Source organism: Antennarius striatus, chromosome 5, assembly GCF_040054535.1.
Source record: "Antennarius striatus isolate MH-2024 chromosome 5, ASM4005453v1, whole genome shotgun sequence".
Lineage (NCBI taxonomy): Eukaryota > Metazoa > Chordata > Actinopteri > Lophiiformes > Antennariidae > Antennarius > Antennarius striatus.
In genome coordinates this window covers 7,910,989-7,925,586 of record NC_090780.1, presented here as the reverse complement: position 1 = coordinate 7,925,586, position 14,598 = coordinate 7,910,989, and the positions used below count along the sequence as shown (strand labels likewise).

The 14,598-nt window shown below is 43.1% G+C and overlaps 1 protein-coding gene across 1 annotated transcript; it reads left to right on the top strand.

The window, feature by feature from the left end:
* Positions 1–2,945: 2,945 nt before the first annotated feature.
* On the top strand, positions 2,946–14,564 carry igsf8 (immunoglobulin superfamily, member 8). The gene is made up of 8 exons (XM_068315722.1): positions 2,946–3,080; positions 3,233–3,386; positions 7,355–7,735; positions 9,125–9,586; positions 10,887–11,065; positions 11,757–12,009; positions 12,126–12,572; positions 13,427–14,564. Exons 2-8 carry the CDS (start codon positions 3,332–3,334, stop codon positions 13,552–13,554), a joined length of 1,905 nt encoding a protein of 634 aa, XP_068171823.1. The 5' UTR covers positions 2,946–3,080; positions 3,233–3,331; the 3' UTR covers positions 13,555–14,564.
* Positions 14,565–14,598: the final 34 nt, after the last annotated feature.

Below are 14,598 nucleotides of genomic sequence, written 5' to 3'. Positions count from 1 at the left end.
CCTGGGTTAGTGGAATAAAACCTGCTCCTGACCAGGTTAGCTTCAGAAGTCTGTTACTGCGGTAACAAACCCAAAGGTTCAGTTTACCTTGCTTCATGAAACTGGTCAGGGTTACTGTTCTAACTCTGGGTTAAGTTACCTCCCTTTGTGAAACCGAAAACCCTAGTTTTCCCTGACTTCAGTGTTCACTCACCCAGGTTTTCCACTAAACCTGCTTTGTGAACCAGGTCCACTGTTGGAGTGATGCTAACAAACTCTTCAGTCTACAACTGCTCAAGTCCCCCAGAATGAGCTGCGTCCTCCTCCCCCTCCTCCCCCTCCTCCCCCTCCTCACCTTCTCTATCTGTCTCCATTCCTTCCCACCCATCCTCCTACAGGCACTTTCTCCAACCGTGAATTTCTACCTGCTGTCAGAGCTCCTTCTTCCCTGTGTCCTCTTTCTCTTCATCCTCGACCTCCTCTTCTTCCTCCACATCCACCTCCCACTCCAACTCTCTATTTGTCTCCATTTGTTCCTCCCGTCCCACTGCTGACTCCTACCCCCTGTCACAACCCCTTTTTCCCTGTGTCCTCCTTGTGCTCTTCCTCATCCTTGTCCTCATCCTCCTCCTCCTCCTCCTCCATCTCTGTATTTCTCTCCACCACCACCACCCCTCCTCCTACATGGCCACTGTCCCTCTGCTAACTCCTACCCCCTGTCACAACCCCTTCTTCTCTGTGTCTTCCTCCTCTCACTCCAACTTCTTTTCTGGTGGCAGATCAAGAAAAGGACTGCTGCAGAGTCTGATGACCAGCCTTCAAAGCTTGTTAAAACTAAATTACTTTCACTTTATCAGGTATTACTATTCTTGGGTGGCACTGTGGCACAGCAGGCAGCGCTGTTGCCGCACAGCGAGGCGGATCCGGGTTCGAGTCCCACTCTGTATGGAGTTTGCATGTTCTCCCCATGTTCTCCGGCTTCCTCCCACCTCCAAAAACATGCACTTCAGGTTAATTGGCTGGTCCCAAATTGACCGTAGGTGTGAGTGTGTGCGTGTGTCTTTGTCTGTGTCTCTGTGTGTCTCCACAACGTACTGGCATCCTGCCAGGAGAGTCCCCCGCCTCACACCCTAGCCAACTGGGATTGGCTCCAGCAACCTATGACAGTGGATGAAGGGGTTAGAAAATGAATGAATGAAGAAATCAATTATTATTCCTTCTTCCTTGCTTTCCAGTTACCTCCTTCTTTTTCCCAACTAGGAATTTCAGGAGTTGGAATAGCTGTGAGGACGGTACAGTATTCCTCAGATATTCCTACTCCCCTCTTTGACTTCACTAACATGACCCGTAGGCTTCATTATCTCACAGGAAACAATGGGGTTTAACACTGACTGTCTGTAAATAGATTTGTTTTAGGTGGTGGATTTGGGTGGTGGATTTGGGTGGTGCATTTGGGTGGTGCATTTTTCCATAATTCCAAATCTGTTTAATTTATTCCCCATTTAGGTTATTCAGCCAATCACCTGTGCTGCTGCGCTGTTGAGAAAAAAAAGCATTTATACTCAGGATTTTGGGATAATATCTGTCAAACAGAAAGGACAAAGTAAAATCATAGATTCAGAAGCTGCCAAACAGCAACTCAGCTCCCTCTGAACTACTTTTTACAACTTCAAGACTAAAGTCAGACAAAAAACACTAAAGTGTGATCTAAGGGTTAAAGTTTACCTAAATAAGACCTGCAATTCTAAAAAGATAATTCAGTGTAAAAATGACTGAGTGTAAGACAAAAACCAATAGAAACACAACTATGTCATCTTTTATTGGGTTTGTAGGCTTAAAACATGTACAACAGCGCAGTGCTACTGGATTAAAGTATGCAATGAACTATTTTACATTAAATTTATATGAGGTATAATTTTGAACGAATCTTTTCTTGTGAGTTTGGCTGATGTTTGGTGCTGACATGTTTAAAACTGATTTAAAACTTAAACATCTTTTATCTGACCTCAACCCAGGATCTCTTGCAGTGAGATAGTAGTTCTAACCACTACATCCCCTTACAACTAAAGCAATCATTTATCAACATGTAATACAAAATGCTTTTGTTTGGCTGCTGCTGCTTTCAACAGATTCCAATTTACATTGGATTCCTGTCCAGTACATTTAGAATGCTAAATGATTTTTTTCCTGACAAACCAAACAATTACATGTTTTGGGTTTTTATTGACTGGAAAAATTCTTCATAAGAAAAAATTGAAAAAAACCTTAAACAGGATATATTACATTACATTACAGGCAATGTAACGATCCAATCCATCAATGTGGTTTTGAGAACAAGATTTGTATGTTTAGGGATGTTTTGAATTATGTTGAATTGATACTTTCATTGTTTCTGCCGAGGTTTTGGTTTCTGCTCCTGTGTTTGTTCTCGGTTAGTTCATTTATTTGACTAGATTTTGAAAAGCTTGGTGGGAATATACAGTAGGTGTGGGACACAATTTGCATTTTCGTTAATTTCTCTGGAAATAATATACAAATCACAATAGAATATTATATGGAATAATACATTAATCTTGATGGAAAAACCAGGAATTGTTAGGGGGTTTGTATCTGTGTTTGTGCGATTTAGTACAAATCTGAATCCAGCCAATTATAAAGATTGTTAACACTATATAAACTGCTCCATGGCAGAAGTATCTGAGTTTTAGTTTGAATAAGGATTGGGTGTATTAAAGTGTTCTTTGATGCCCCCCCACCAGTACCCATCACTCTCACCCAGAGCGGCCCTCGTGTTTATCCCTGCCGCCCCCTGGCGGTGGATTGTTGCATTGGCGCATCTCCTTTATTATTATTGGTTAAAAATGTCACCGTCGCGTTCTGACCAATGGCACCAGCTGGACTTCTTCTCTGGGCGGTATTTGCATACAGGCTCCTCCCCTCTCATCACAGACATACACACTGGTTCACACCAACCCCCCGTGATGCTGAGCGTTTCATGGCCGGACTGGACGGCGTGTCTGCGGAGGCGCTGTGATCCGAACCCGACCTGGAATTCACGGCAGTGGTGTGCGTGGACGGGAACGCGCGTGTGCACGAAGAAGGTGAGTCAGTCCACAGCTGTGGGCGAACACTTGTGACAGGCAGCAGCCAGGTCGGTGGCACTAACTAACCTCTGTGTAATCAGACGACTGTTGCATAATGTGATTCCTTTCCCCCCAAAATAATCCGGTTGTGTCTGCGGGTTTGTTTGCAGACGTTTCCTCTATTGTTGAACTATGATCGGCGATAAGCGATCGGAAAACAGAGAGGCCGATCGTAATCACTCTAATCCAGCAGGACAGCGCGGAGGAAGATGAAGACCTCGATGGCTTCCATGAAAACGACGCTGTTTGCGCTTCTCCAGTGGGGTGAGTGTGTTCCGTGGGAGCCGTGGATGAGCGCCTCGCCATCTGTCACACGGACGCGTTTGAGCTCGTTTCCATTCATTTCCAGCGCGCAGCGTCATTTCATGATCGCTGCCGCCGTTTCTGAAGGGCTCTGTCACATTGTGTTATGAAACCTTTAGGGTTCGTCAGGTTCTTTTTTTTTTGGTAAAATATTATATTACTGTGTGCAGTTATCAAACAATTCAATTAATTTCTACATTCAACACAAAATACACTTAATTAACTGCTGAAGTCATCCAACTTCCTGATGAACATGGAGGTGATCACATGAGTGTCCCTCATGAAAGCACACAAGTGAAAATCAGCTGTCACAGACTGGCCTCAGGTTAATTAAAAATCCAAAACGTTCACCACTGCCGACCCAAAACAACAAGAATGGTTTTCTCAAGTAGATCTAAACCATCTAGATGAGCCACAGTATTTTGGACGCTCTCCCGTGGAAACAGAGCTGTAGTGTGTTTCCTGAGGAGGAAGAATGAGCTGTGAGGTACGGATCAGAGTCGACCCGCTGCTGCTTCTCTGTTCTTGACCATTGGAAGCCTTCAGCCCGTTGAGAGTTAGATGGATCCTGTCAAGCATCAGGATATCCTAGAAGAGAATGTGACTGAGATGAAGTTTGGACATTCAAAAAAGGAAGGTGATCCTAAACTCACATCCGAGTCCACCAAGACTTCAAAAGAGAGACTGGATTATTCTGGGGTGGTCTCTAGTTGCCTGACTTAAGTTCCATAGAAAACCCATTTTATGAATATTTCAGAACAGCAAGTCTTTGTCGACGAGGAATGGATGAGAGTCCATAGAGGTTTTTGTTATGAAGGGGTTGAATCATTTCGAGTCTGTAATAATCAGCAAAAAAAGAAGTCGTTTGTGTCATATTTAGGGAGTAAACCACTAGAGCATCTTCTGTCCCGAGATGTTTAAACTGTTCTTCTTATGTGCTTGTTGCTCGTTTCCTTTAACTTGTTCCATTAAACTTAGTATACAACGAGGATTCAGTCAGTTTACTCGTAACTGTAACTGATGCTCTGAAGTACGAGATGAAAGTACTTTTGTTTCACTGAAGAACATCACCTCGCATACTGTACTTTATATTCATCTGATGGACAAATTTTTGTTCCCTTCTAGATTACAGTGTTTCACACACTTCCTGTCTGGTGAGAAACAGCAACCTCTAAATTCAGTCATTCCCGATTTTCCTGAAACACTAAGTCTAACAGTGTGGGTCACCTTAAGGTAACACTGAATATCTGACGCTGTAGAGTGCCCCTCCCTGCGTTCAGTATTATTGATAATGATAATGTCGAAGGCCTTTATTGGACAGAATCACTCTGCTGAATGTCTAATCCAGACATTATTGACAATTGTCCCTCAACCCTATCACTCTGAGCCCGATGTTAATTAGGACTTGATCCTCTTAAGCCTCCCTCTAGTCTCCCATGTCATCATCCATGGACGTGTTGTTATTGGACTACGGCGGGACCATGAGAGAACTCCGGCTGTGTTAGGGTGTGACTCACCGTTACGGGTGGGGAGCGTCACAGCGCGCCCATCTTGTATTTCTGGTTGTTCAGGTTGTCATCAGCCTCAGGTGACGTAAATCCTGGTTGGTGTTGATCTTGTGTTCAGTTTCGCTTTGTGGATGTTCGTTTGCTGAATGTAACGTGAGCTTAATCACGTTCCACGAGCATTTTGTGATGATGTGTTTATTTCCCAGCCTTTTTCAATACCTTCACGACAAACTTGTGCTTTTCCTTTAACAATAATCGTCTTCAGGGACTCCTCTGGTTGGCTATCCTCTACAACTAAACCTGAATAAATATCTGATGAAGTCCAGTGTTTCCTGTCCATCAATGCACAGACACCCTGTGCATTGATGGACTGTGTTTACGTGTTTATTCACCCCCCCCCACACACACCCGTAGATGTACACCTCTGGTCTGTGATTCCGCATATCAGCAGGATATTTTGTCCAACCACCAAATAAACCGATGAATTTTTCCCTCCTGATTCGTCATTTGTAGAAGGTCCCGTTAATGACCTACCCTTAAAACAACTGTGTAGTTGCTTCAAGTTAAATCCAATGTGGTTCTTAATGACTGTACGTCCATCCAATGTGGTTCTTAATGACTGTACGTCCAAACAGGAAGCACTTACATGCTAATAACAGCACTACAGTATTTGGCCTCCATGTAACAGGAGTGGCCACAGAATCAGTGCATTTGCTGGAAGGGTGTTAAACTCAGATGTGTGCCGTAGAGGAAGAGGAACTCATCCTCTAGTTAATCAGTTGTGGGCATTGGTTTTCTGTCTGACAGATAAAACAAACAGTTAAAAAGAAAGCTGGTGAAGCGGGTCACCACATCCAGCAAGTCTGTGTAGGAAATGCATGTTGTGTTTGTTTGAGAGATGGGGACACAACTCCAAATATAGAATATCAATATTTGCAATACTGGTATCAGAACTCTTCAAGTCAGTATTGATTTGCATGAGGATCTTTATGTGATATAAAGTGTTATTAACTGTGTTCTTATGTTCATGTTTTGTTGTTGCTCCATATTTGCATTTGGGTCGGTTATCAGTTGCCTTTTTTCTTGTTTGTGAAAATGTAACCTGTAGATAAGACGTAGGTGTTGGTCTCGGAGCCCAAAGACGTGATTGTTTATAAAATGTTAAATTTACCTCTAATATCACCTTTGAATTCTCCCTATCAGCCTGGGAATATTTTTCGCTGTCCTTATCATTAGAGTTTCTTTTGGAATGGGGAGTGCCTGCGGCTGAAAGACAGATCTTGTATGTTGATAACCCCTTTGCTATCTTACAGTTCAAGACTATGCAGACAGAAAACGAGTGAAAAAATAATGTTTTAACCTGAAGCCGGCTGCTCTCGCCGCCAAGGCCGTCAAACTGAATATTTATGCGCGTAATGAGGAAATCTGTGGGCTCCTCTTAAACAGTGAGGCCACAGAGTGCATTTAGATTTCATTGTGGCCTGAGGGAAGTCGATTCACCCCGTTTCAGTGTGATATGCAGTTTGGAGATATCAGGTTTGCTTCATTCCAAAACAGTGCTGTCAGAGACCTTTGGGCTTTCTTGCTTTGCACATTAAATGTACAATAAGTCATCAGCAAAATATTTTGTGAATAGAATAACACACCAGCTGCTCAGAACGATGCTCAGACCTGCTTCATGGAGACCCATTAATGAAGAGCAGCGAACCTGCTGCACCTCTGGAAGGCCAGATGGACGAAACGGCAGATGTTCTGCTCAAGATCAGGTCTCCAGAACTGGAAACGATTTTTGAAATGTGTTAATGTATTAATAATTTAGTCCTGGACTAAAACTGAAACAGCATTTAATATAATTTGTCAAAGCCTTTTTTTTGGAGTGAAATTGCCAAACTTGTCCATCTTCCAATTAGTGTGAATGTTGACTTTGTTCAGGTAGGAATGACTTTTTGGATTTTTGGTCAAACAAAAAAGCAGTTATTTTCACTGTTATCAGTATTTCCTGGCATGTGATGAGGCTGATTCATTTAGTATTTAAATGATCAATAGGCATTTTAATCCATTGTGTTTCTCTTTGCCTGTGACTCATGTAAGTAAGCTTGCTTCAGCCAACCAGACTGAGTCGAAGAATGGAATCCATTTTTCCTGCAGTGAATCCTGCTTTGAAATGAACTAATGAGCTGAAGGAAGCCCTCTAATATAAAAAGTGTCATTCATTTATTGAGCTTGTTGTATTCAGAGGGAGCCAGGCCTATTTATTACCCTAACCTATGTAACGTATTGATCCCCTGTTAGTCGGTCATCAGTTCACAGTATTGATCGGTGAGTCCATCCAACAAGCTTGCTGTGATGTACCTCTGTTTGTTGTCTCTCCTGCTCACCCATAACTGCTTTTTTCTGCTCTCTCTCCATTTTCATCGACAGTGTTCCAGTATGCTGTGTGTCGTGATGTAACCCTTCCCCCTGGACCCCTCTACCGCGTTGCAGGGTTCCCCCTCTCCCTGCCCTGTGTCGTGTCGGGTTTTGAAGGGCCACGTACGCAGGATTTTGAGTGGTTCCTTTACAAGGATAATGCTGGAGGGAGGCAAATGGGAGTTGTGTCCACCAGAGACAAGGGCTTTCCTTATGCCCCCTATCTGCCCCGGGTGAGGAATGGGGAGGTGAGGGTAGAGAGGGACTCTGGGGACAAGGTCCGGCTGATCATCCAGAGGCTTCGAGCTGAAGATCAGGGGAAGTTTGAGTGCTATACGCCGAGCACGGACACCACCTTCCAGGGCAACTACAGCGCAACAGTGCATGTCAAAGGTAGGATATCTAAAACTCACTATATCGCCAAGAAATATGTTTAATTATGTTTCAGACAACAGGACTTACAAGATGCATTGTAGTCTGTTAATTATTTAGTTATTTTGGTTATTCATGGAAAGAAAGATAGAAAATATCAAGACAAAATGTAAAATATAAAAGACAGAACGTAAATAAAAATAGTAAAATAAATTAAAGGAGAAAGAAGCAATGATCGAGTTATGCAGATGGAATCAGATCAGTATTGAAAAATGTGTTAAATACTAATATCCCCTCTTATAACAACTGAAAATAGAAATGCAGTTAATGCAGAAATAATACTGAATAAAACTGAAGGCTGATGATTGTAAAATATCCCAGAAGTCTGATTGGATCAAGTCTAAAAACACAACAGGATCAGCCTCCACTTCTGTCCTACTCTGGTAAAAATGAAAATGTCAGCTGTCAGAAACTGACTCCGAACATCTGTACTTCTGATTGGCTCTTGGATGTCAGAGTCGCCCCAAAGCTGTTCAGACATGTGACTTGAGCTACCACCACCCCAAATGTACTAGGTATTAAATCAATAGCTGTCAGGGATAAATAGTGTTGGTCACAGCTTCCCAAACATTTCCTCATTCCCACTTTCTAAACATTTCCTCATTCAACTCTTCATCTGTTTGTGGATTTCTCAGTGAGAAGCAGGATAATATTTATAGCGGCCTGTCGTTTTATTTATGCTACACAGCTGCTTCTCCTGAGCTCACGTGAGCCCGGCTTAGGTCGATAGAATTTAAGCTCTTTTACGGCTCCAGCAGCATTCAGCGTCTTCGAGCATCAGCTTCTTGTCTTAATTAAATGTATTGCAGGAGGAGGATTCAATGAGATATAGCTCTTTATCTCTGCTGTAAGACTTATATATACAAGTTTATATAAGTTTTCATAATCCAGAAGCCTGATATCATTCACTGATAAGCCATTCTGTGTTTCACTTGGTTCTAACCCTTAGCCATTATATTGAAATTTACCATCTGGAGGGTGTGTTCCACTGTCATGCTTCTTGTTTCTCTGCTCAACCAATCAAAAATATTTTTACCACATTCATGTTCTTACTGAGTCTTACTGAGGTTAAATGTGAGGGGGGATACTGGGTTTTGGTTTTGATACTGAAGGGTGTTATCTTTATATCAGTCAACTAATCCTCCGTTCTCAGTAAAGCCCAGAGCCAGGGGTGGTGACGGCGTTCATTTTCCCTCAGCAGCCTCAGTGAATGATTTATTGTTCTAAACATAGAAACGTCTAAACAAACAGATGCAGGTCATACATATTAGATTCGACTTATTTTTCCCCCTGCCATCTGGCTCTTGTAGCCCGCTGATGTAATGTAATTGTCTGTATCTGTCCTCCCAGTGATCCCAGACACTCTCCAAATCAGCTATTCCCGCACACTCACCGGCCAGCCTGTACCAGAGGGGGCTGAGCTAACTCTGACCTGCTCTGCCGGCATCCAATCAGAAGAGCTCACCCATGTGTCCATCACGTTCGGGAAGCGCAGCGACAGAGAGGGTTTGGATAGTGTAACGGGAGCCGAGGTCAACACGGCTAAAGAGATCATCGCCATTGACAACATGCTGGGGGTCGTTCCTGGACGCTCCTTCAAGAAGAGGTATGATGACGGAGAGATCACCCTGGAGAAGAGGAACCAGGACACCGGATTGGCCGTGTACGTGATGAAGATGAAGGCGGTTCAGCCGGACGACAGCGGCTCGTATTACTGCGAGGCCTCCCAGTGGATACGGGACCGCGATCGATCGTGGCAGAAGATCGCACAGAGGACGATGGACATTGGGAACCTGACTGTTCGGCAGCTAGGTTGGTGAAACGCTGAAACGGGGCTTTTGTTTGTGGCATCATGTGGGAAACTCCCAGGTTAGGTTGATGTACACATATTGCACAAGGTGGTAAAACGGAGCTGGCTGGTCTGGTTACGAAACAACAGACACAAATAGAGAAACTGATGTTTGGTTTCTACATGTCAGATGAGGACTCTTCATTCTTTCCCAGCAGCACCAGCCTGCCTCAACCTGTAGTGATATTATGTATCACCAGGTTGGATGTGTGTTACTTCCAGACCTACTGACAGATTGGTCAGCTGATAGTGGATATATGGCTGTCGTCTACTCCTTAGCTTGTTTGTTGGATCAATAACTGACTGGAATGGGACTGTTCAGCTCTGCAGAGCTTTTTTAGATATTAAGTATTAATCTTTTCCACCACCTTAGTTTCCTGTATGGAAAGAGATGACTGTCTGTCAGACTAATATGCCAATGATTATTGATTTTTCACAGCTATCTTCACTTGGGTAAGAATATTAGTTTTTCAAACCACATAACCTCCTTTGTGCTTGTCCCGTTAGGGGTTTCCACAGCATGTCATTCTTTTACTATTGTAGATGGACATTCATATTTGTTTGGCAGTCCTTCCTACAGTTGACACTGGATTGTGTCCCCGTAGGGCTGCAGATGCTGGGGCGACAAAAATGTGAAGCATGCGGTGTTCCACTGAGCTACATCCCCAGCAGAGTTTCAACTTGATCAGTTTTTGTAGCTGCCTGATTTTTTAGAATATTTGTTTTAAAGTAGTTAAACTAAATTTTAACAAACTAAACTTTTGAAGTGATGTAAGTAAACTTGAAGCCTTATTCTCTTTAGCTCCAGCAGGATTATTAATTAGCTGTTTTGTCTTTGTGTTTTCTGGTCTTTGGATAACACCACATTCTGATCTGTCTCCTTTTGTGTATAAAAATAATGTGTGTGTTATTGAACAGCTTTATGTTCACATAAGCAATACTTGAGGCTCACACACTGGACCAGTGTGTATATCTTCTTCTATCCAGTAATGCTTCATCGGTGTCTTTGAATGCGGCCCTAGAGTTTCTGTCATGCATCAGTCGTACAAAATGCTTGTGATGGGACGTGAGCCCTGTTAATCCACTTTTTCTCGTCCATTAAATATATGATGCACAAGAGAGGATGCCTCGCTAACAGAAAGGATAATCACTCCTGTGCGATGTTTGTCATTACACTTCAAGTGCTTGTTAGAGGTTTTCCCACAAAGGGAGGATTTGCTTTCACTTACCAGAGTACCTCTGTTCTTCTTTTCCATTTCCCAGCCGAGTCTCTGAGTGTAACATCCTCGCCCAGAGGCGAGGTGACCCTGCAGGTCGGCTCCCCTCTAGTCCTGACCTGTGAGGTATCGGGGCTTCCGTCTGAAGTCAGTTCAGGCCTGCTGGTCCAGTGGATGAGGAGAGGGTCTGTGAGCAGCGATGTGGCTGGAATTGGGGGCGTTGAGGTATTTGTCTTTATCCTCACCTTGGACTTTGTAAAAAGAAAAATTTACATGGCTTCCGCTTGCAGATTGCATAGGAGGATAATGTAGAGGAGTCAGTGTGTTTTCATCTGGACAGCACAACTGAAGTGAATGAATCACTTCTTTCTTTAACACATAAAAAAAAGAGGGAAGTAATATTTTTTTTATTTAAAAATAGCGATATATAGTTTGAATTTAAATCTATTAAAAACAATGTTGTTTTCCTTTTTTTATGACTTAAAGTCTGCAGTGTGAGATTCAGTTGACAGGATGTCAGTTTTCTGCTTATGTACTAAAAGATTCTTTCTATAATAAATCTTACATGTAGGTTGATTGAGGTACAGAGACGAATAGCTAATCCATCACACTCACAAATATGGCATTTATGTCAAGTTACATTATTGTTTCTGGTCATTCACTTCAAATTGTTGATTGATTGTGTTATTTTAATGTGTGTTGCGTTCATGTGCTGCAGGCCGAGCGCTGAAAAATGACATTTAAGTGAATAAGTGAAACACCTGATGTTATATTTTCACTCATATGAATGTTTCATTAATATCATCAATCCGCTGAGCTATGGAGCGCTTTAGGACACAGCTGCTATAACATCAAGCATTCACAACTTCATTATAAGTGCTTGTAGTAAACAAAAACGTGTGTGTTTTATGTGAAGGTGGAGATGGCCCGGATGAGCCCAGATGGCGTTGTAAGCTGGGGGGACGACCTCAGCCGGTCTAGTGCGGGCTCTCTGGAGAAAGTGGCGGAGGGCAGATACTCCCTGAAGCTGTTCTCAGCCCGCCCCTTGGACTCAGGGGTGTATCGGTGTGTGGTAAGCGTTTACGCTGGAAGAAGAAACCCCGGCCCCTCCGTTCCTGCAACGCTTACCCAGAGGTCTGATGGAGTCACAGTCAACCTCAAGACCAAAGGTGAGAGATGCTGCAGTTTTGGGAGCATCTGATTGACCGCAGATGATGTTCATATATTTCATCTTTCTTCAGCGATGCCTACATACAGTATATTCAGTTTCCGCTTCCATCCACAGACGTGTTGGTTTCAGCTGCGGCTCGTCTCCCTCGAGGCCCCTTGTTAAAAAGAGGGAACACCATCGTCCTGATCTGCAACGCCACCATCACAACCACAGGCCCTACCCAGGCACAGGTGCAGTGGCTGCGGTGGCCAATCCCAAATATCAAGAAGAATCCAGCACCCGACGTCAGTCCGACAGACGCCCCCGTCAGGGAAAACCCTGAGCTTGTTGCTGCGATCATGCATGACGGCGTAGCAAAGGTCTACGCCAACAGTAGCGAGGTTAGCGTCGACCGGCTGTCTGCCGTCAGCTACAGGCTGAGGGTCCACGCGGCTACGATGGAGGATCAGGGCCTGTACGCGTGTCATGCTGAGGCGTGGGGTCAGGACCCACATGGAGGCTGGTACAACACCGGGGCCAGAGCCGAGTCCAACACCGTAACGGTTTACCTGTACGCCAGAGGTGAGCTGCTCACACCGTTATATTGATGACAAGTAATAAATAAACAGACGAGGTTCTTTTAGTGATCTGAAAGCTGCTCAGCACAGCAGCCGGGTGAGCTGTCGGGCTTTAAGGGGGGGATAAACTATTTCAATGGATATTTATCCATCAATCAGGTGTTCATCAATCACAGGATGAAGGTAGTGTGTGCATCTTTCCAGAGTTTACTCTTGACCTAGAGGGGTGTCTACACATTTTAAGTACATTGATTTTTCTCTTCATCCTCCCCTTGTTGGTTATTGATCACAGCTCCTCTGTAATTACATCCTGAATAGGTAGATTTTCACCTCGTGGCACTTGTTAAGGCCCCATGTAGCTGCGATTAAATTCTGTAGGACTTTCTTCTTTTGGCTCCAGATCAAGCTTTACTTACTTACAAGCAGAGCTGACACTAATAGCCGTTTTAATTATCAATGAATTCCCCGATTATAGTTTTGATTAATCATCTTAGCTATAAACCCCAGAGATAGTCAGTCTTCTGTTCATTGCAAACAAAGCTAAGCAATACATTAACTTATCAGATGTTTAATGGGCTGAAACAATCTTCTGATTAATTTTCTGTCGATGGTTTTCTTGATCGATTATGATATAAAAGTAAAAATGGCTAAATAATAGCTTGACTAAAAGGACTGTGGACATGAGTCTGCCAGAGGAGATTATTAATTGATTATTTTTATCCATTTTAATCCCATCCAGTCACAGTGTATTAACAGTACGGACTTCAATTGTTTAAATAATTCTTAACACAGATAATAGACCCCTTTTTGCACTGAGACTAAATGAAGCTAAGATTACATGTCTCTCTTGTCCCCCAGCCTTTGACCTCCTCCTCCTCCCTTTGGTTATCGGAGTCTCCACTGCCTTGCTCGTGGGCGTCATTATCATCGCGACAGTAACGTGCTGCTTCATGAAGCGACTGGCGAGGCAGCGCGTCAGAAAGTAGGCGCCCGCTCTTTCCAGCACGTCCGCCAGAAAGCCAGAAGTTCTTGAAGAAGTGATGTACAGAAAACAATGGAGGAAACAGCCAAGAATGAGACAGAAAGCCCGCCGATTGTTCGACGAGCTTCTGTTCTGACCTGTTTGTCAATGCCAAAAAATTTTGTTTGTAGTCTCTTGTATTTTTATATCTGAACCTTCCCTGAAATCAGCACCTACAGATCACTGAAAGCATCAAACAGACAAGTGGCCAGAAAAGTCCCATCTTCTCATTGACAACATTACCTATTTCTTCTCTGCTTCTCAGATGTTTTTATTGATGCGTTTATTTCCATACAAAAAACATCTTAATGTGTATATATTTTCACAAATTGTTAAAAAAAAATGTTCCAGTCGGTCATTCCTAAAACATTTTTTTTTAAGTACAAACATCAAGATTACCCAGTACCATTGATGGTCACATGAATGATGATGAGATCAGTTTAGTCACCAGAAACTTAACATGAGCAGCAAAGCCGGCAGTCCAGCTCCAGGCTGTCTGCAAACAGAGTCTGTCTTTTAATGGAGGAGGTGCTGGTTCTGGACCCGGTCAGGACTAGATTTAAACACAAGCATTCCTTCAGCAGTTCATGCTTCGCCCTTAGCGAGTCTGCTATACAGACTTCAACAGGTTCGATAGAGACAAACAGAAGAAGCATCTATTATGCACTGAGATCAAACATGTAAATACTTAAGTTTAGCTTTTTAATTTTCGTAATTAAAGCAAGGCAATGCTGCAGGACCATGTAAGTCTGAGTTTTAACTTTCTACAGCACTCTGTCCTGATCATTTGTAGCACTTCAACACAAACGGGACCAAAAGCCGCTTGTTTTCCTTGTTTTTACTTGATTTTCTTCCAGCCGAACAGTTTCTTCTTTACTGTGCTTGAGCAAGAGGTTTATTTTTTGGTTGTGCACAATTAATGCATCCTTTTACTTTTGTCAAGTGACTGATAAAAAAAAAATACTGTGAGAAGAATTTGTCTCTTTGTTCCTCTGACAAACAGAAAAAT